At 50.3% G+C, this 22,351-nt stretch overlaps 3 protein-coding genes across 6 annotated transcripts in view; all 3 read left to right on the plus strand.

The window, feature by feature from the left end:
- Positions 1-1,276, plus strand: part of LOC149861957 (uncharacterized) — a 6,583-nt gene extending 5,307 nt beyond the window's left edge. Inside the window, exon 6 of the mRNA XM_090053848.1 lies at positions 1,267-1,276. Within this exon, the coding sequence (XP_089909974.1) occupies positions 1,267-1,276 (10 nt within the window). The remainder of the gene's footprint in view (positions 1-1,266) is intronic.
- Positions 1,277-2,853: 1,577 nt separating this feature from the next.
- On the plus strand, positions 2,854-13,898 carry LOC149861958 (sulfotransferase 1C2-like). 2 transcript variants are annotated; one of them, XM_090054770.1, is made up of 12 exons: positions 2,860-3,277; positions 3,592-3,690; positions 8,972-9,099; positions 9,991-10,165; positions 10,592-10,648; positions 11,223-11,393; positions 11,563-11,688; positions 12,075-12,172; positions 12,269-12,395; positions 13,047-13,141; positions 13,306-13,486; positions 13,582-13,898. In XM_090054770.1, exons 4-12 carry the CDS (start codon positions 10,063-10,065, stop codon positions 13,692-13,694), a joined length of 1,071 nt encoding a protein of 356 aa, XP_089910896.1. In that variant the 5' UTR covers positions 2,860-3,277; positions 3,592-3,690; positions 8,972-9,099; positions 9,991-10,062; the 3' UTR covers positions 13,695-13,898. The 2 variants fall into 2 exon arrangements, with proteins under 2 accessions (XP_089910897.1, XP_089910896.1); XM_090054771.1 differs by lacking the exon at positions 13,047-13,141 and having other exon boundaries at positions 2,854-3,277.
- A 40-nt stretch (positions 13,899-13,938) lies between these two features.
- Positions 13,939-21,827, plus strand: LOC149861959 (uncharacterized). Of its 3 annotated transcripts, none has more exons than XM_090054728.1 (4): positions 13,939-14,134; positions 14,490-14,592; positions 18,551-18,716; positions 19,231-21,827. In XM_090054728.1, the coding sequence occupies exons 1-4, from the start codon at positions 14,091-14,093 to the stop codon at positions 20,208-20,210; spliced, it is 1,293 nt and encodes a 430-aa protein (XP_089910854.1). In that variant the 5' UTR covers positions 13,939-14,090; the 3' UTR covers positions 20,211-21,827. The 3 variants fall into 3 exon arrangements, with proteins under 3 accessions (XP_089910854.1, XP_089910855.1, XP_089910856.1); XM_090054729.1 differs by having other exon boundaries at positions 18,551-18,644; XM_090054730.1 differs by lacking the exon at positions 14,490-14,592 and having other exon boundaries at positions 13,992-14,134.
- Positions 21,828-22,351: the final 524 nt, after the last annotated feature.

Genomic DNA, 22,351 nt, shown 5'->3' on the forward strand with positions numbered 1-22,351 from the left:
TGAGAGGACTTCCCAAGGGGCTTGCCTTCTCTCTGCAAGGAGACATGAAAAAGAGTCAACCCACTACATAGTGCTTGAGTAACAACTTTCTCACTGGTTTCATTTGAATGCATGGCTGGGCCCTAATAGCCTGTGCCATTGTGTGTTGGTTGGTGGGACAAGGTGGTGTGTGTCTAGGGTTAAAATGGCAAATCCCACCGTGATGGGCTTTTCTATGGTAGGGAGAGTGAAATGCTGAGGCGCTTGTACATGTCACAGTGTTTAATCCTCATTAAATTAAATAGGTTTATAGCTATAATATGTTTAAAGATTTAAATAGGTTTGTTCTCTGGTGACATTTGTGCTACACCACAAATACTTCCCTGTCAGTTCACATGGGCTAGAACCGTACTGTGTATTCAGTGCAAGGGGGGATACAATGGAAATCATCATCTGAGACACAAGAGGGGTGAAAGAGTTTGAGGCACTACCTTTGCGAAAGGTCTCCTTCCAAGGACTCTGACTTCTCCTTCCAAGGACTTCCTGCTTGGTCCTGGTAGAGTCTAGCCGAAAAAGGGGTGGCCAGAAAGCACATTATTGAGACATAAGAACTGCTATGGGCTGGGTCAGGCTGTGGGGCCATCTTGCCTGTGACTGATACATCTGTATATTTGTGCATGTGTATATTAGTAGGTGGCTGGCACCGGATTGGCAGATCTCAGCCCTGGAACCACAAAGGAGCTGGATCAATATTCCAGCATGGCACTAGGACCCAGGCCACACGTTATGCACATGACACAATTCATTACGGGATCATGCAATAAATGTAGACAGCTGTACTTGCAGTGTATATATCAGACCACAAAAATGGCCGTCCAGCTACAAAAAGAGCCAACTTAAAGGCCAAAATAATACTACTCAATGTAACAACTTTCTATAAAGGGCGTGCTTGAAAATGGGTAACAACTTTTTGGCTGGTTGCTAAATTTGAATGACCAGCAGGGCCCTGGGACCTGTATTTAGATTGTGCACTGGCTCTGAAAACTTTTGAAGCCCTGTGAATGCTGACTGCAACCTACATATAGCATGTGCTAAGCGTAACGTGGGACAGGGACCTCTGTTGCTGTTTGAATGTGCTGGGACATGTCTTGGTCAACACTCACATACATGCATCTCCCTCTCACACTTCAGACCACCCCCTTCAGTACCTCTAAGGCTCCTCAATATCTCCTGCTGACCACCACAAAGCTGATACAAAGTGTTGAATTTCTCTTCTTCTTTTTCCAGTGGTTCCTGACGCATCCCTTCATCACACCTAGGAAGGTTGGGAATTAATTTTTCCCTGCTGGCAAGCTACAAAACACACAATCCCTCCATTTCTTTCTGCCTGAAATCAGGGCCAGCACAGGCCAAGGCAGTGCCAGGTTCCCTTCAAGCCCTTCTTACTATCCCTGAAGGGAGAGACCAGGTTTTAGGATTCATGACTTTGACCACGTATAGACATTCAGTTGCCGCTCTCCCAGGAGAAGCTGCAAATGTACAGATGTTCAGGATATTTCTCCCAGAGTAAAAAAACAAACAAACAACAAACCCAAACCCTGGAGTTAAATGACTTCTGGAAGAGTGAATGTCTGGACATGTTCTCATCTGAGAGAAGGCACAGCATGCTCCTCCAGCTTCCCAGTGTCCTTGGCTCCCATCATCTTCACCCAGGGGTCACTCACTGGACTCTACTACTATGGCTGACACACCACCTTAATGATCCTCAGACACAGGCCAAACCCGAGCAGTCAGGCTCAGCCAGTCTGGGCTGCCCTGTGCACTGCTGCCATCTGTCTCCAGGCAGAATGGGGAGTCCACAGAGTACACTGATAACACATGTTCATTTTTGGCCACCTTGTTCATGGTTGGCCACCATGGTCCTCTTACTTTACCTTCAGGTGCAGGTATGACATCTTGTGGTTGTGTCGGGGGGTTGATGGGAGTTTTGCTAAGAGGTTAGACAATGGGCTGCTGAGGGCTGGTTTGGATTGGGGCGATCCTTCCTCTAGCAGGGGGTTGGACTAGATGTGACCTCTGGATGTCCCTCCCAGCCCAAATTCCCTAAGATCCTAATGTGGCAGGTGTGGCAACTATCACATACCTCCTCAATTCATTTCTGCTGCCCTAGAATAGAAAGACAGAGAGAAAAAGGGCTCAGTCCCCAGGTCGTGAAGCAATGGGATCTCTCCTGCTGTGGTCCCACATGAAAGACTAGCTAAATACATGTTGGTAAAACTCATTGGGTTTGTTCATTCAGATCACAGGGAAGTTGAGCTGAAAGGGACCTCATGAGCTTCCCTCTTGTCCAGCCCCCTGTTCAAGGGAGGATCATCCTTGACTAAATCCCGGGCAAGTGTCCATCCAACCTGCTCTTGGAAACCTCCAGGGATGGAAATTCCCCACCCCTCTAGGCAGCCATTTCCTATGTTGGACCACCCTCCTCATCAGAAAGTTCCCTCTCACCTCCAGCCTCAGTTTTCCCTGTTGCGACTTGAGACCATTGCTCTTAGTCATATCCTCTATGGCCATAAAGAAGAGTCCATCTCCATATGTCATCAGCCTTCAGGAGCTGGAAAACTGTTATCCCAATTCCCCTTCACCTCCTCTTCTCCAGACTAAACAGCCCTGTCCTTCCAGCAGAGGTGTCTTCCAGGTCCCTAAGCATCCCTGCTCTGGATTCTTTCCAATCTGTCCTCCTCCTTCTTGAAGTGCGGGGTCCAAAACTGGAGCCAGGACCCTATGTCTGGCCTATGCATCATGTACAAGCACCCCCTGAAGCCAAATAGAGCAGAAGAATCACTTCCCTTGATTCACAAGTGCCTCTGTTATGAAAATGACCCAGGATGCTGTTGGCTTTGTTTGTAACAAGAGAGCACTGTTGGCTTATTATAACCTGCTTAGGGTTGACTGGTGTCCCCAGTGCTGCAGGGTTAGATGACAACATTGTATAAAAAGGGTTTTGTCTTTTCAGGGACCTGAAAACAGATGTAGGAGTGCTGTTGGAGGACTATGTCCACCTGGGTATTTAACTGGTGCCCTTCAGCAAGACCAGTCACAGAGACACACTCCCCAACCCACAAAAACTACCCAAAAGCCTGTTGCGGGGAAAGTTAATTATTCATAGAAGACAGCAGACCATCTTGGACATTCCTTTGCTCCATGAAGACTTGGCTTCTAATTGGCGGTGTAAAGGCAGACGATTGGTGGAGTGGATCATGATGAAAAAGAATTGCGTCTTAATCATTCCCATTTCACAGTAAGAAACCCTCAAAATCAAACCCGAATGTGCTCGTCCCCACATCAAAATCATCCCCCACATTCCAGAAACCCCAGGCAATTTCCCAGTGTTTATCTATGTTGTTCCATTCTTCGTACTCAACAGGCACATCAGGCATGAAATTCGCTCTCAATTTGTCTCTCCTCTCGGAGGACCACCGTCTCCCCCTTCCCATTTCCCACAGAGCCTGTTGGCAGAAATTATACCATACTTGGCAGATATGGGGTCTCTAACAACTCCCCCCTGCCCCCAAGGAATGGGACATACCTGTTCATCCTGGATTTCCTCTTCAGTAGCTCCCGTGGCTGTGAGACGTAGTGAAGACTGAGGCGGAGTGTGAGGAACTACAGAAGGAGCGGGCACGATTGAGCCAATGGGCAACTCAATGGCAGGTGAGACTCAATGTAGATAAGCATCAAGTAATGCATCTGGGCATAACTAACCCCCATTATCCCTATGCTAGGATGGGCGCTATCTTACCTGTGAGGGCACAGGACTGAGATCTAGGAGTCACTATGGACAGGTCACTTAAAACATCAGCTCCATGCTGAGGAACTGTTGAAAAGACAAACACAATGTTAGGGGAATTGAGGACACAATGGAAAGTGCTACCATGCAACATCCTAAGTCCAAAGGGTGTTCACACCTTGAATCCTGTGTCCACCTCTGGGACCTTGGATGTACCTTGAGTTCTGTGACGAGGTTTGATCCCCACACCTTGAAAAGGATTTAGAGGACCTAGAGAAGGTCCAGAGAAGGGCCATAAGGATGATTCATCATGTGAAGGGGCATTCACATGAGGGGAAGGGGGATTTCCCCAAGCCCCACACAGCAACCAGCAAAGTCCAGAAGCCTGGGAAATCTACATAGTAGTCCATGGGCATGGCTATGCCTAGATTGCCCTTGTCCAGTGGCTGGCCAAGCTCATTTTGAACCCCTCCAGTGACAGAGAGTCCACAATTCCCCTTGGTTTACACCTAGCTATGTCTAGATCCTCCCTGAGCAGTGGCTTTCCAAGCTCTTCTTCAGTGATGGGGAGTCCACAACTCTTCTAGACATAGGCCAGCCTACACCTAGATCATCCCTGACAGGTGACTCTTCAAGCTCTTCTTGAACCCTTCCAGTGATGGAGAGCTCCCTAGATGTAGGCCTAGCTAACCCCTACCTCATCCTTGTCTGATGCCTATCCAGCCTTTTCTTGAACCCCTCCAGTTATGGAGAGTCCACAACTCCTCTAGATGTAGGCCTAGCTATGCCTAGATCATCCTTGACTGGTGGCTTTCCATGCTCTTCTTGAACCCCTCCCCTAGACATCTGATTCCACGTCCTCACTGCTCTGACAGTAAAGAAATGTTTCCTGAGATGCGAACTAAATCCATTTTGCTGGACCTTCAAGCTGCTGGTCCATGTCCTACTCTCTGCAATAGATGCCTATCCTTGTCTCTTTGAATTGCCCTCCTTGGGCCAGCTACCTACTAAATCTCTATCTCCATCCTCTCCATCGCCATCATCTCCATCTCTATCTCTGAGTGTGAGAGAGACTAAAGAAGACAGGCCTGTTCACACCCAAGAGGGAACATGACAAAGATTTACACACCACCAAGAGGGGAAGAGAAAGTCAATACCTGTGGAAGTATCTGTCTCCTCCAGTGCTGTGTCTTTCCAAGTCTCTGTTCTCTCTTCAGAATTGATGCCAGCCTCCTCCTCCTGCTCTGTGCCCAGCTGAGTCTCTGATGCTTGTCCTTGCTTCAAACCATCTCCCCCTTCCTGCCTTGGAGCTTGTGCAGTCACTGTTACTGTGCTCTTATTTACATCATCTGGAAAGGAAGTTGAGAGACAATACTGTCATGCCCCAAGCCATTCACCCTGGGCACTGGGTTGGGCCTGTTGGCCAAATCTGGCCTGCGGATGGACTGAGAACCACCCATCCAGCCCTAGATGGGAAAAACATTGGGCACCGCTGATGTAGAGTATAACAACCCACCTTTTTCTCCAGTGAAAAAGAAATTAGAAGCTTCCTTAATAAGGGGGAACCTAGAGGTAGAGTTTTCTGTGCATGGTTGAATCAAAGAAAAAAAAAATTTATGGAGAAGTGCAGTCATTTGCTAAATCCTATATTATATATGGTCAAAAATATAATATATGGTCAGACAAAATATCATACACCATCAAAAATATTATATATGGTCAGAGAAGATATATGTGGTCAGACAAAATATTTCATGTGGTCCAAAAATTATATCTGGTCAGATTAAATATGATTTATGGTCAGACAAGATAAGATATATGATCAAAAATATTATATGTGGGCAGACAAAATATGATCCTATGATTCTATGATATATGGTCAGACAAAATATTTCATGTGGTCAAAAAAATGATAGGTGGTCAGACAAAATATTTTATATGGCCAAAAATATATAAGGTCAGATGAAATATGATTTATGGTCAGACAAAAATATGATATATGGTCAAAAATATGATATGTGGTCAAACAAAATATTATAGATAGTCAACAATATTACATAGGGCCAAAAAATGTCATGAAGCTTTATTGGTATGTGCATTATCTATCTGTATAATGTATTATACAGAAAACCAGAACAAGCAAGGGAAAAAATCCAAAGATATTGTGTCAGGAGTCTTAGGTGTTAAAGGTATGTCTCCTTTTCAAATTCAGAGGACAGAAACAAGCCTTCGTGTCCATCTGGATGAAGCCTCCAATGCTTCTTCGAAAGGGATCTCCACCTCCAGTGCATTATTTCTCTGGAGTTAATATTGCATGTTTCTAGCTAGAGTTTAAAAAAAAAAGCAATCTTCAGGGCTGTGAAATGGGCACAACACAGCTAGCATCAGCCAACACACAGCAGCACAGCAGAAGGAAGGCTGGCTGGAGTAGTGGGACCAGGAAACACCATTGAAAAGGTATGAGAGGCATTAACACCATGAAGAGATAAGCAGGAATTGGGTACATTGTGATGAGCCTTGAAGTCAATAGATTCCCTCATTTCTGCCTGGATAGAAGTGCCCCTGTCACTGCCAGGTGGTTGGCTCTAAACTTTGGAAGGATCAAGTGGACCAATGCAGCCCCCATGGATCTGCCCCAGCCCCGTGTCCTCTGGGGGCTCTTACCTTCTCTCAGGGCCCGTCTGAGGTAATCTGCATGTTTCCTCTTGTTTATAGCATTCAGCACGTCCACCGCAATCTTTGCCCCGTAGCAGCTCCCAAAGTGGTCTGTCATCCTCATCACCACGTCCAGGGGCTTTGCCTTTTCCAGAAACATCCAGGGGATGTGGTTGTAGCCCAGCTTGAGTCTGCAGTGCTTCAATTTGTACTTAAACTTCTCCCAGTCATCCTCCCCGAGGTCTTCCAGGGCCTTCAGCAGATGGTCCTCCAGGGTCTTCTCCATCCTGGTTTTTCACAGTCCCCGAATGGTCTGCCAGGGCAGCATCCACAGAGTCGGGAACCTGCTCCTCTTGCTGGATGGGACAGAAACAGTGTCTTTGAGAGCTCCTTTGCCATTCACAGCCCCCTTCCTCGGCTACAGCTCCATCCCAGGGCTGAAGAGCGCCATCCAGCACCACCTTACCCAGCTCGTCCTACTCTCCTTAATAGAGGGGCTGAGAGTCTGCACTGAAAACTGCTCAGCTCCACTCCTGTCACCAGGAATCCCTCTAGTCTTGAGTTGGACTCTGCCCACAGTCACCTCAGTTTTCCCGTCCTTGGGACACACCCCGGAGCAATTGATAGTTGGTGCATTAACTCCACAGAGCAGCTCCCAGGTCTTACTTAACTCCTGGCCTTTCTACCTCCCCCTGCCACCAGCAGCTGATATCTAGGAGGGTTCTGCTCACTGAACATACAGTGCAGCGCACCTTGGCCGCAGCACATTGCAGAGACGGAAGGACAGTGCTTGTGGGCAAAAGAGACCTTGCCCAGCCGGAAGAATCAGACCAGACACACCCATCTTGAGGCTGTTGACACAGCTCATCTCCAAGCGGTTACATCAAAAATACAGGGATAGATGGCAGGGGGAAGCTGTTGGGTCTCCCTCCTGCCTCCTGCTTGATGAATCACACCATTAACTGCTGAACTGCAAAATAATTGCGATGCCATGAGCTCAAGACACGGAGACTGGCCAGATGTTCTGAGTCATAAAAATGGCCATCCAGCCACAAAGCGAGTCCTTGTAACCCGGCCATTCCAAGTCAGAAAAATGGCAATACAGCTACAAAGTGAGTTGTTGAAACCCAGCTGTGACGCAGTTCACTCTTCCCTTTCAGTATCCATTCTCAGCCCCTATGTGATGCAGGAGACCGAGGAGATGGGCCTGTGGTTTGACATGGAAAAGTGGTGATTCTTCCTTTCTTAAATTCATGCATTTTGGTGATTCTTTGGCCCAACATTGTCCCTAGCCCAGGACGCAAAGAGGGGTGGGGGAAGGACTGGCCTGAGCTGACCTCAAAAAACCCACTGGCTCCAAAACAAGCTGCGAATGTGTCACGAGGGTGCAGCTCTCACACCTGCCAGTTTATGGCTTTATGAGTCAAAGGACTGATTTTATGGGAAGGAGGAAACTCCAGACATAACAACCTTCCCCACCCGTGCTGTGAACCCAAGTAGTCCTGGGAAGGGAATCCGAGATCGTCACAGTGCAAGAATGGCCACAGCACCATAAACAAGTCCAGCTATCAAGTCCCCAAGATGTCCCCTTGGATGGTGAGAGCTGCCCCCTCCCCCCTTAGATATCCATAAGAACATACAAACCGTGATTGATTGGATCAGGCCATAGATCTGTTTGCCCCGTCTCCTGCATCCCGCAGACCCCTGCCATACATTACATATACGACACTTTGAAGTGATGAATCGCACAATAAGTCAAGACCAGCCACATTTATAAAATCATTATCACGCTATTAATGTGTGAATCACACAATGAACTGAAATCGGCATTATCTCACAATTAACGGGTGAAATGGAGATCAGCCACATGAGCAAAGTTATCCTCATATTATTAACTGGTGAATGGTGCAACAAAGGGAGACCAGCCACATACACAAAGTAATTACCGTGCAATTAACTAGTGAACCACGCAATGAACGGAGGCCGGCTATGTGTGCAAAATAATTATCACACCATTAGCTGGTGAATCGTGCAATATATGGAGGCTAGCCATGTGTGCAAAGTAATTACCACACAACTAACTAGTGAATCATGCAATAAATGGAGACCAGCCGTGTGTGCAAAGTAATTATCGTGCAATTAACTGGTAAATTGTGCAATAAATTGAGACTGGCCACATACACAAAGTAATTACCATGCGATTAACTAGTGAATCACACAATAAATGGAGACCAGCCACATATGCAAAGTAATTATCACACCACTAGGTGGTGAAGCGTGCAATAAATGGAGACCAGCTACACACACAAAGTAATGAGCACATAATTAACTGGGGAATTGCACAGTAAATTGAGACTGGCCACACACACGAAATAATTGTCACGCCATTAATGTGTGAATCTCCAGGGAGGAACTGAAAACACGGGGGGAGTCCAGTGGTTGGGCTTTCAGTACCACCTCGAGGGCAGGGAGAGTCGGTGACTTCTGGCTGTAGCACTCACCAGGGCTTATGGCCTACAAATCAATACTGTACCATATTTCCTCATATAGGACATGCACATTGATTTATGGCTTCACCAAGAGTGCATGGAGCCTCATCTGCCACTGACTCAACCTCCCTGGTCAGCCAAAAGCTGGAGCCCTAGTTGCTGCTGTGGACTTGATTTCCCCTTTCTCTGGTAAGAGGCATAAACTGCTTTTTACCATATTTCCCCACCTATTACACTCATGCCAGTTCCCAGAAGCTGATTTTTTTTCTGTATGAGAAAATGCAGTATATGCTGCTTTGCCTCTATTCCCACCCCACTCCTATCTTACCTCTCTTTGTTCCCAGCTCTGTTTGCCCATCAAACAAGGGTGCGGCTCACTTTCCATTCCCATGCTCAGTTGTCCAGGAGCTAGTTTATTCTGTGCTGGGAGTGAACAAGCCCCAGTCCCAGCATCCTCTGGGACTCTTGGGGGGCATGGAGACAGGGTGCCCACATCCCACCCCAGGTGGATGCGGTCTCCCAGACCCACTCCAGAGTTTCCGTCCTCTCCCCAGGCCCTCTAAGACATGTCTGTCACTGTGGGGGGCTCCTACTAGGCCTTGCCTTGGGCTCCGCTGTACTGACGTGCATGTTTTTCTCTGTGATCCTTGGGAGAGGGAGAGGGAAGGAGCAGGGATGAAGAGATGGACGGATGGGTAGGGAAGGATGGATGGGCAGGACGTCTTTAGCTGGCTGGAGAGAAGACGTGCAAGGATACTGTGGGTGGTTTTTGGGGAAAGAGGGATGAATGGATAGAGGGAGAGAGAAAGAGCGTGTGGATGGGTGGGGAGATGGGTGGATGGATGGACAGACAGACAAAGTGGGTGGATAGAGGGAGAGAGGGTGGGAGGAAGGAAGGAATGGATGGATGGATGGATGGGTGGACAGAGGGACTGGTGAAGGGGTGTCTATGGGGACAGAAGAACACAGGGGTACATGCAGGGACAGATGAATCTACCTGAGGACATGCACATTGGGCTACTCACACAGCCCCCCAGTATCCCAGCAACCCTCTCCTGCCTCCCCCTCTCCCAACCCCAGGCCCCTGTATCAGGGCGGCTGATATGGGCCGGAAGCAACGCCTAGAGACGCCAGGGCCTGGCTATCACCCCCATGGCCCCGCCCACGCCAGGTGCTGAACGTGTCCTGACAACCCTTTGGCGCTGGGAGATCTGGGAGGGACGCACCTCGGGCCAGCAAGGACCCCCAGGCTGGGGTGAGAGCCAGGAACCTGGGAGCCTGGATGCCTGGGTTCTCTGGGGTGGGGGGGTGAGAGCAGGGGGCCCAGGAGCGTGAATGCCTGGGTTCCCTGGGGGGTGGGAGCATGGGGTTTAGGAGCCCAAACACTTGGGTTCTCTGGGGTGGGGGAGGGTGGGAACAGGGGGTTTAGGAGCCCAGACACCTGGGTTGTCCAGCCTTCTCCCCCTTCTCCTTGGCATTAGACACCTCCCGCCCCCCCGGCCCCCATGCCAGAGCGGGGAGTGAACCCAGGCGCCCAGACTTCGGCACAGCTGGGTGGGCAGCCTCTGCTGAGTCAGTGCCTTTCCGGGTCCAACTCTGCCACACCCGCCCACCAGGGACTCCTGGGTCCCCTCCAGGCCAGCTTACAAGGCAATGACCTTTGCTCTCCCTTCCCCCTGAGGAACCCAGGCATGCGGCACTGAGGGAAGACCCCAGAACCGGCTCATCAAAACCGCAGGTAAACCGAGCTGGCTGCATTTGGTGCCGGGAGAGAGCCCAGGCGGCCGAGCTCCCACCCCACAACTGGCAGTGTGTGGGGATGGAACGGGCAAGGGCCTGTGCAAAACTGGGAGAGCGTGAGAATGGATCCAGTGGCTTATACCGGGAAAGTAGATGGTGGAGTAACTAGGGGACCTCGTTATACTGGGAGAATGAGGGCGGGGACTAATGGGCTGCTGGAAAGGTGGAACCGTGGCAGACTGGTTTCTACCGGGAGAGTGGAAGGTGACATAAGTGGGGAACTGGCTTCTACTGGGAGAAGCGAAACCAGGGGGGACCCTATTACACTGCGGAAGTATGAGGCGGAAACCAGTGGCAGGATAGGTGATACTGGGAGAACGTGAGGCTGGAATGAGTGGCCAATTGGTTTATACTGGGAGAGGGGAAACCAAGGGGGAACCTGTTTTATACTGGGAAAGCATGAGGGGAACACCAGTGGCAGAGTGGGTGATACGGGGACAGCCTGAGGCTGGAATCACTGGTGAACAGGTTTATACTGGTTTATGCTAGGAGGTCTCACTGGTGTCTTTCAGGTGCCCTGCCTACCCCCAGGATGTCTGAGGATCCTCCAGGGCAGAAGCGCTGCCCACTGTTGGCTGTGGACGGTGTCCCATTGCCCCAAAAGACGTGGGAAAACTGGGCCCGGATCAAGTCCTTCCAGGCTCAGCCTGATGACCTCCTCATCTGCACTTACCCCAAGGCAGGTAGGTGTGGGCAGGGCTTGGAGAGCTATTCCCTGGGAGGCGGGGCCAAGAACAGCACCAGAAAGGCTCCACCCCAGACCTGGTGTTATATGTGGCTCTTCCACCCCAGAGCCAGCTGCATCCCCAGCTCAGGGATCCCCCCCACAACATATTCTCCCCTTGGGCACAGGCACCACCTGGATCCAGGAGATCGTGGACATGATCCAGCAGGGTGGGGACCCTGAGAAGTGTCGTCGAGCCCCCCTTCATGAACGGCACCCCTTCCTGGAGTTGGCCCACACCCCTCAATCAACTGGTAAGCCCCACTTTCATTAGGGAGGTGGGTTTTTGGACTGTGAAATGTCCATAAATTTATGGATGGTCAGTAAAAAAAAATCAGGCTAAAACATCTGTCTGTGAAAAAAAACTGAGCTGTCTGTAAAAAGGTTGGCGTATTGGTGAAAACATGTCAGAAGATGCTGGCGTGCTGGTGAAAATAAATGTATTAGTAAAATTTTGTGTGTTGGTCAAAGCATGAGTCAGAAAATGACATGTTGGTGAAAATGTGTCAGAAAAAAGTTAGCGAGTTAGTGAAAATGTGTCAGTAAAAAAGTTTTCCTGCTGTAGATAAAATAAACTATTCTTCCTGTGGCCACCCCTTGGGCCCCCCGCCCTCCACAATGATCCAATGATGCTTTGCAGGGGTGGCCTGGGCTGACGCCATGCCCCCACCACGGACCCTCAAGACCCACCTCCCCGTGAAGCTGCTGCCTGCGTCCTTCTGGGAACAGGGCTGCAAGGTATGCTAGGGGGTGGGGGGGCTCTACGGGGGGAGCTCGCAGCGTGGAGGCACTGCTGGGGGAAACTCGCAGTGTGCTCTCTGTGCCCCCTGCCAGGTGCTGTACATGGCACGGAACCCCAAGGACTCAGCTGTGTCCTACTACCACTTCCTGCGCATGCACCAGCTCCTGCCCCAACCAGGGCCCTGGCCCCACTTCCTTGAGGCCTTCATGGCGGGAACAGGTGAGTCTGATTGGGTGGAACGTGTGGGCATTTCCCTTCTCCCCCCCACCTTCTGCTCCAACCCAGAACTGGGCGCATCATAGCTCTCCCCATATACTGTTATATGTGGATGTTACACCCCAGAGCTGGGCACATCACAGCCCTCCCTGACACTGTTATATGTGGCTGTTACACCCCAGAACTAGCCAAATGGCAGCTCTCTCTATACAGTGTTATATGCACCCATTTCTTCTCCAGAGCTGGGTGCATCTCAGCCCTCCCTGATACTGTTATACGTCGACACTGCACTGAGCTGTAGGGCATAACAGCCACAAAGAACAGGGTATGGAGAGGGCTGTGATGTGCCCAGCTCTGGGGTGTAAAGGCCATGCATAACAGTGTATGGGGAGGGTGGAGATATGCCCAGCTCTGGGGTGGAAGGTCCACATATATGTGGCCCTTATGCCCAGCCCTCCCCACACACTGTTATAACAATGTATCTCAGCCCTCCCCACACACTGTTATATGTGGCCATTACCATATGCCCCACCCTAGAGCTGGCAGCATCTCAGCCCCTCCCCATACACTGTTATACGTGACCATTACAAGCCAGAGATGGGCACATCGTATCCCAGAGAGCTCCCACAGGCTCTGACTCTCCTCTCTCTTCAGTGCCTTGGGGGTCATGGCATGAGCACGTGGGGGGCTGGTGGCAGGCACGGGCAGCACTGCCCCTGCTCTTCCTCCACTACGAGGACCTTAAGGAGGTGAGTGCTGTGAGCTTCCCCCAGCAGTACCCTGAAGCTGTGAGCTTCCCTCAGCAGTGCCCCACGTACTGTAAGCTGCCCCCCCAACAGTGCCCAAGTGCTGCAAGCTTCCCCAGAGCAGTGCCCTGCCTTTTTTTTTCCCTTTCCCCGCCCCCCCTCCGCAGGACCCTGGGCAAGAGATCCAGCGGGTGGCCCAGTTCATCGGGCAGCCCCTGGCGCCGGCTGCACTGGAGAGGGTCGTGCACCACACCTCCTTCGAGGTCATGAAGGCCAACCCGGCCACCAACCGAGCCAGCGCGCCCCGCTCCATCCTGGACCAGAGCATCTCCCCCTTCATGCGCAAGGGTGAGGCCCCGGGACCCGGCGGGGCGGCTGGCTGTGGTGGGGGAAGGGCCCCTGGCGCGGACGGGACTCAACTCCTGTCCCCTCCGTGGCTGCAGGGACTGTGGGTGACTGGAAGAACCACTTCACCGTGGCCCAGAGCGAGCACTTCGACCGGAACTGCGCCAGCAAGATGGCGGGCACCGGCCTGGGCTTCCGCACCGAGCTCTGAAGACCCGGGCGTGCGGGCTCCCACAACCCCCTGCTCCCACCCCCCGCATATCCCAACAAGCCCAGGCGCGCGGGCATCCACCCGCAGTGGGGAACTCGAGGGAAACTGAGGCATGAGGCTGGGGTGGGGGGATGAGTCTCTTCTGCATCTGGCAGCGCCAAAAATGGATCGTTCCCGCCCCCCCCCAATAAACCCTCTGCTTCACTGGCTTGCGGAGGTCGTTTTTAAGGCGTAGCTCCCGCCGTTCCCGCCCCTTCAGGACGCAGGAGCCCGGACCCCCGTCTCCCATCCGGGGGCCGACTTGGTCTGTCCCTGCTTAGCTCCAGCGCATCCCGCCCCCCCGCTGATGTCTGGGTTCGCTGGGAGGGGCCTGGAGCTGATGAGCGAGAGAAAGGCATGCTGGGAGCCCGGATGCCTGTGTTCTCTGGGAGAAGGAGGGGGTGAGACCAGGGGTTTGGGAGCTGGGGCGCCTGGGGGCGGAGGGCCTGGACACCTGGGTTCCTTGTGGGGGTGGGACCAGGGGTGTTAGGAGTCCGGACGCCTGGGTTCCGTGGGTGGGGGGCGGGGCTGGGAGCAGGGGGTTTAGGAGCCCAGACATCTGGTTCTCTGGGTTGGTTGGGTCTAAGACCAGGGGTGTTAGGAGCCCGGATGCCTGGGTTCCCTGGGAGAAGGTGGGGGTGAGAACAGGGGGCCCGAACCTGGATTCTCTGGTCCTCCCCTACCCCCCACTGCTGGAGGGGACCCCCATTCCCACCACCTGTCTGGCTGGGCTCCACTTCCTGTCTCTCTTCCCAGGCTGAGAAGCATCTCTGGGGACCCTCCCCCCCCCATCTCCCAGCTTCTGGGGCCTTGCAGAGGATGGAGCCAGGACCCCAACTCAGGCCAGAAGCACAGCAGAGTAGGGTTGCACCTTGGAGACTAACCCCAGCAACCCCCCCCCCAAGGCAGTGTGAAAGGGTATTGCATTGCCTTCCCCCAGCTCTGGAGTTTGCAATGCAAGAACAAAGCAGAGTGCATTTCCCAGCAGGCCTTGGAGCAGTTGGGGGAGGCACTTTTGGGAGAGGGGGTACAAATTATGGGGGTGATATCAGGCAGGAGCTAAGGGAGAGATGCCCCTTAGAGACAGAAAGGGATTTTTTATGGGTCTGATTTATATGGAGACTTACGGTTCTCTAGACATAGACAGTAAATGGCATTATCGTGGTCTGATTTATACAGAGACTTATGGTTCTCGTAGCATGGAGGGGAACGGGTTTATAGGGGGTCTGATGTATACAGAGATTTACAGTGTTGTATGTATACTGTGGGAAATGGATTTATCAGGAACTTGGTTCTAGGAAAACCTGTGGTTATATAGGCATTGTACAGGAAATGCATTTATGAGCAGCTTGTCTACACAGAGACTTACAGTACCCTATGTATACCACATGTGATGGATTTATACATGTCTTATTTATACAAAGACTTACGGTACTCTATGTACACTGCATGCAATAGGTTTATAGGGGTTTGATGTATACAGAGACTTACGGTTTTGTATGCATGGTGTGAGAAATGATTTTATCAGGGTCTTATTTGTATGGAGATTTACAGCATTTCTGGGACGTGAAATGGGTTTCTAGGCACCTTATTTCTATGCGTTGGACGGGAAATGGATTTTGGAGCACCTTATTTATGCAGAGACTTACAGTACTCTATGTATATGGCATGAAATGGGTTTATAGGGGTCTTGTTTATATGGAGGCCTACAGTACCCTCTGTATAGTACATGAGGTAGTTTTATAGGGGTCTCTGTATCTATACAGAGACTTATGGTACCCTATGTATAGCACATGAGATGGGTTTATAGGGGTCTTATTTATACAGAGAATTACAGTTTTGTTTTTATAGTATATTTAAATGGATTTATAAGTACCTTATATATAGCGTACCATAAGTCTCCATATGTGTAGTGCATGAGGTGTGCTTATAAGGAATTTATATGGAGACTTATGGTACTCTGTGTATAACATGAGATGGGTTTATAGGGGTCTTATATGGAGATTTATGTTATCCTATGTGTAGCACATGAGGGGTCTTTATGGGGGTCTTATTTATACAGAGACTTATGGTACCCTATGTATATAGTGCATGAGGTGGGTTTATAGAGGTCTTATTTATATGGAGACTTAGTGTGCCCTAGTTTATAGGGGGTTTCTCTATATGGAGACTTATGGTATCCTAGGTATAGTGCATGACCTGTGTTTATAGGGGTCTTATCTATACAGAGACTTACGGTTTTGTTTTTATAGCATATTTAAATGGATTTATAAGTCCCCTACATATAGCATACTGCAAGTCTTCATATGTATAGTGCGTGAGGTGTGCTTATAGATGTCTTATATATGAAGACCAATGGTACCCCATGTATAGTGCAGAAATAGAAATATCTTATTTATATGGAGACTTACAGCTTTATATTACAGGAAAGGGGTCTATATTCAGAGACTTATGGTTCTCAAATATATATACATATGTGTGTGTGTGTGTGTGTATGTGTATATATATATATGTATATGTGTGTGTGTGTACGTGTGTGTGTATATATATACACACACACACACGTATGTATACACATATATACATATTCTATATATAGAGAGAAACTTATGATTTTGTAGGTATAGTGTGTGGAATGGATTTCTGGGTGTCTTATTTATATGGAGACTTACAGTTCTCTATAGGGTATGACATGGATATATTGGCACCTCCTTCCTCTAGAGATATTGGGGATTATATAGCTATAGGATGTGCAGTACCATGGTGGGCTGTATATAAAATCCATAAAATATAATGCCTACATATATACACCTTTAAGGACCGTATGTAGAATAGAACTGCTGTATACAAAGTCTGAGGGCCGTATAGAAAATATCCCTGCTGTATATATATGCCATGAAAGCTGGATATAAAATATAACAGGCATATACAAAATACAATAGGTTGTATATATGCCTTGATGACCATATATAAAATATAACAGACACATATAAAATATGATGGACATATAGAAAACAGGGTGACCATATATAAAATATAATGGCTATCCATAGCATATGATAGGCCTTAAAATAAGGGAATATATACATATATCTGTCAAATAAAGCAGTCATATATATTCCTTTTAATGGCCATATATAAAATATAACAGCTGTATATTAACTATTATGACCCTACATAAAATATAATGGCTGCATATAAAATCTGACAGGCGTGTATAAAATATGATAAGCTATATATGGTCATTAAAGTGCATATATAGAATCATAGACTCAATGAGTCGGAAAGGACCTAGACAGATCATCGAGCCCGACCCCCTGCCATGGGCAGGAAGGAGCACTGGGGGTGGGAGGGGTCATAAGACCCCAACCAGGTGCTTATCCAGTCTCCTCTTGAGGATTAAATATACCCATATGATGGCAGACATAAAATATGAGGGCTGTATATAAAACATAAACAGCTCTATATGCACTTATATGCCTGGATATCAAACAGCCTTGTGTACACTTTAATGTCCATATAGAAAATTTGCTGGCTGTATGTAAAGAATATGCTGGCCCTATAGACACTTTAAACGCTGGATATAAAATAGGCCAGGCATATGTGTTCTTTAATGACCATATATAAAATATAGTGGCTGTATATACAATATGATGGCCATCTATACACTTTCATGACAGGAAAATAGAATATGACAGCTGTATATACAATATAATGGCTGTATATAATTTATGACACCCATATATAGAATATGATGGATGTATATAAAATATGATGGCGCATATACCCTTTAATGGCTGTATATAACAGCTGTATATAAAACTATAACAACCATATATGTGCACAACTGTATGTGCTTTCCTGACCATATATAAAAGCAATGTATGATTGTTATATTTTCTATACGGCCACTGTAAGAACTGCATATTTACATTCCTGACCATATATAAAATATAAGGACTGGTATATAAAATATATTTTATATACAGTCAGGAAAGCATGTATATAATTGTTATAGCAGCTGCAAAGAAAATATAACAATCGTATGTGTGCTTTCGTGACTGTATAGAAAATATTGCAGCTGTATAGAAAATATAACGATTGTCTATGTGCTTTAACAACCGTATATAAACTATAATGATCATATATGTGCTTTGATGACTGTATATAAAGTATAATGGCCATATGTGCACTTTAACAGCTGTATAGAAAATATGACAGTCATATCTGCGCTTTAACAACCATATAGAAAATGTAACGGCTGCATATGCCCTTTCATGACCATATAGGAAATGTAACGGTTGTATAGCAAATCTAACAACCATATATCTGCCATACAGTCATTAAAGCGCAGACATGGCTGTGTTAGATTCTTGCTTCGAGGTGTTGTCAGCTCCTTCCCCTTCTCCCACGGGTGCAGGCGTTGGGGAGGGGGCTTGCACCCCTGTTGGGGGTGGTTGTAGCCCAGGCAGCTCCTGCTGGAACTTGCACCCAGAAGCAGCCAGGTCTGGGGGAGAGCAGAAGGGAGGGGTCACAGCTGCATATAACAGTGCCCAGGGAAAGTTCTGGGGGGGAGCAAGGGGAACCAGCCACATATAACACTGCCCAGAGAGAGAATTAAGATATAACCAGCTCTGGGGTGGAGCAGGAGGGAGGGGTTACAGCCACATATAACAGTGCCCAGGGAAGTGTTGAGATGCGACCAGCTCTGTGGGGAGCAGAGGAACCAGCCACATAAAACACCGGCCCATAACTGGGCTCACACTGCACATGACGCACCCCCACTTCCTTGTGACCCTCCAACTTTCCCCCTGCAGGTCACAGCACAGAGGGAGGAGCTTCTTGAGGAAGAGGTGGGGCTGCCCAGAAAAGAGGCAGAGCTACCTGGGAGGACCAGCCCAATGGAGCCAGGCGAAGCCCCCAGCACCCCAGATCCTCAAGTCGGGGGGGGAGAAGAGGACATCTCCAGAGCCGCCCAAGCACGTAAGCCTAGCTCCCAACCACCCAGGGAAGCCTGGGCATCTTGGGGGGGCAGGTCTGGTAGCCTGCCCCTGTCACAGAGGGCAAATTGCAGCCCCAACCCACTCCCTGGGGGTGCTGCTGACTACCAGACCCAGCTCATGATGCAGGTGTTGGCACCCCAAGAGGGACCGGAGGGAAGGAAACATCCTTCTTTCTTCTAAGAAGGGAGGTATTTGCGGCACCCCAGAGAACCGGGAGAAGGGAGGGATATTTCCCAGCCCCCCAAGCAGTCCAGGCATGACTAGACCCCCAAGTCGAGTGGAGAGACAAGAGATGGGTCCGTACCCCCTCTGGGCACCACAACCCAGAGCCAGAGGAGAGACCTCCTGGCCACCAGCACCTAATCTGCTGAGGCCGCTGGGTCCGTGTTGAGCAAAGAGCAGGTGGGAGAGCACAAGGGCGCTAGGCAAGGGTGGGTGGTGGGGCCGAGAGAGCCCCTCATCCTTCTTTCATCCATCCCCTTCTCTCCTCCCAGGTGCCCAGGCAGTTGAGGATGCCGAGGATGCCCCGCTGCCACCCGTGAGACGCCGGCGGCGCCAGGCTGAAGGCGGCCTCATCAACCTCCTGGGCCTCCTGGAGCCCCAGCCCAGGGTGCGGGCCCGGCCCTACCGCTGCACTGACTGCGGCCGGGGCTTCAGCCAGAGTTCCAACCTGCTGGAGCACCAGCGGGTGCACTCAGGTGAGCGCCCCTTCACCTGCGGTGAGTGCGCCAAGAGCTTCGCCCGTGGGTCCACACTTGCTGAGCATGTCCGCACACACACCGGGGAGAAGCCCTACCCCTGCCCAGACTGCGGGCGTCGCTTTGCCCGTGGCTCCACGCTGGCCGAGCACCGCCGGACCCACACAGGTGAGACCCCATTCACCTGCCATGACTGCGGGCGCTGCTTCAGCCGCACCTCCAACCTGGCCAAGCACCAGCGCACACACACGGGGGAGAAGCCCTACCCCTGCCCCGAGTGTGGGAAGCGCTTCGGCCTGCGCTCCAACCTCCTCAAGCACCTCCGCACGCACTCTGGGGAAAAGCCCTTTGCCTGTGGGCTCTGCGCCCGGCGCTTCAAGAAAAAGACCCACCTGGTGTCCCATGGGCGCACGCATACAGGTGAGCGGCCCTATGCCTGCGGGGACTGCGGAAAGAGCTTCGCCCAGAGCTCCACCCTCCTGGAGCACCAGCGCACCCACACCGGGGAGAAGCCGTACCCCTGCCCAGACTGCGGGAAGCGCTTCGGGGTCAGTTCCAACCTGGTGAAACATCGGCGGGTGCACACGGGGGAGAAGCCCTATGGCTGCGGCGCCTGTGGGCAGCACTTCCGCTACAAGACCCAGTTTGCCCGGCACCAGAAGCTGCACCATGGGGGCAGTCGGGAGGAGGAGGAAGAGGAGGAGCCCGTGGCCGTGCTGGCCTTGGGGCCCTGGGCCACTGCCAACCCGCTCGTGCCCATCCCGGAAACAGCTTGAAAAAATATTGCCCCCCAAAAACACAGCAGGCAGGATTTGGGAATGCGTGTTGTAGCTGGGAAATATGGGGCATTGCCTGCCCAGGGCAGCAAGGGTGCACATTATAGATGATAAATACAGTAAGAGTGTCTCATTTCCCCCCCCCCAAAAACAGAGCTGGTGGAAATTTGGAGTGTGCTTTTTTGGTGAGAAATACGGTAAGAACCTAGCCCAGAGGCGGCAAGGGTGCACATTATAGGCAAAAAAATATGGTAAGAGCAGTTTTCCAGCTTAGGAGCAAGGGTGCACATTCTGCTGTTTATTGGGTGAAACCAATGGGTCATGTTATATTTGAGAAACTACAGTATCCTCCTGCCCTTCCTGGCCAGATCCAACCCATGTGGCCCAGTATCCCAGCTACACTGGGCCAGGAAACTGCTCTTACCATATTTCTCACCTATACTGTGCACTCCAAATTTTTACTGCTAGCTTTTCTGCAGCTGGGGAAAACATGGGTGTTATATTCAAGTATATTCTCTCCCCAACCTGTCTGGCCCAGTATCCTTGCTCTCCTGGACTAGAGAACTGCTTTTCCCATATTTCTCACTTATAATGCGCACTCCCAATTTCCACACGTTCTTTTTCAGAGGGAAATGTGTGGTGTGTGCCAGAAAATACTGTATTTTCCTCCTCTTCCCTGCCAGATGCAACCATGTAGCCCAGTATCCCTGCAGCCAAGAAACTGCTCTTACTGTATTTCTCACCTATAAAGCACACCCAATTTCCGTAAGTTCTTTTGCAGAGGGAAACACGTGAGACAAGGAGCCCCTCACATCTCCCCCATGTCTAGCTCTGGGTCTTTATTGGTGGCTGTAGACTAGGAGCAATGGCCTCAAGCTTCAGCAGGGGAAACTGAGGCTGGAGAGGTGGAGGAAATTGCTGGCCATGAGGTGGTTGAGTATTGAAACAGGCAGGTAGAGAGATTGGAGATGCTGGACTGGGATGGTTTCATCCAGGAGAACCTTGCCCTCGAGAAGAGCCTTGGTGACCTCAAGGGAAGCCCGACTTTTCCATGATCCTTCAGGAGTTGCAGCATCTCCATCCCTGGAGATTCGCAAGAGCCAGGTCGGTTGTGTCCTGGGCTGTCCCACCTGGCACCTTGTCACATCCCTCCCAGTTCAATCTTCCCATGATCCTCTGCTGCAGAGCTGGGAGCTGAGAAGGGATTCCCTCTGCCCTGGACTCTCTGTTGGTCTCTTCCTATCTGGGAGGTTCCTATTGGACCAGAGGAAGCTTGAAGTTGCTTCTATTGGATCAGGGGGACCTTCAAGACTGGGGGGAGGTCACCTGAGGCCTGGGGGAGTTGACATTCCGTCTCTCATCGTGGGAGGCCATGTGTGAGCCTCAGGACTCAACCCCCACCCCTTTCATTTCAGCCAGGTCAAAGGTCACCGTAACCCCTGGCACTAATGGCATCCCCTGACACCGGCTCTACTAACCTGTGTTACCCCAGAGGGGACAAATAGGGCGGCCGGGGCAGGGCATCTTTTGAGTACCATATAGACTTGTGTACCACACCCCCTGAAAATTAGCGAAAATGAATCTGATTGGATTTCATTAAATAGATATCTATCCCTCTTTTTTCTGTCTTCCTTCTGGCTTTCCAAAGCAGGTCTTATGTTTCGGGAGGGGTGGGTTATAGCGGGAGAAATACAGTAGCTGGTGGCAAGCAGTCTGAAAGTGAATCTGACTGGATTTGATTGAACACGCATGTGCACACATGCTCACTCCCTCCTGCCTTTCCAAACCAGGTGTTATTTTTGGAGGAGGTGTTATAGCTGGGGAAATACCATACTTGATGGAGTTTGGGAGCCTTGTCTGTTGCGCATGGGAAATTACAGTAGGGGCGACGGGGGCGGGGGGGGGGTGTCTAGGGCCTGATGGGGGCGGAGCTGGCCCATCCCTGAGCTCGATACTGTATTGTCTGGTGTAGGATGAGCAGCTGGAATATAAGCAAGCCGTTGCTTCCTGAAAGGCAAAAGGGAGGGGCTGGGGGGGATGTTACGCGTCGGGAAGGGGGCGAGGCTGCGCTGCACGTTGGGACACGGCTAGACCCACCCCACACACCTCACGTGACACCTTCTCGCACACTTCGTGACGTC

This window comes from Crocodylus siamensis, chromosome 6 (genome assembly GCF_052110815.1).
Source record: "Crocodylus siamensis isolate JL-2025a chromosome 6, ASM5211081v1, whole genome shotgun sequence".
Classification (NCBI taxonomy): Eukaryota; Metazoa; Chordata; order Crocodylia; family Crocodylidae; genus Crocodylus; species Crocodylus siamensis.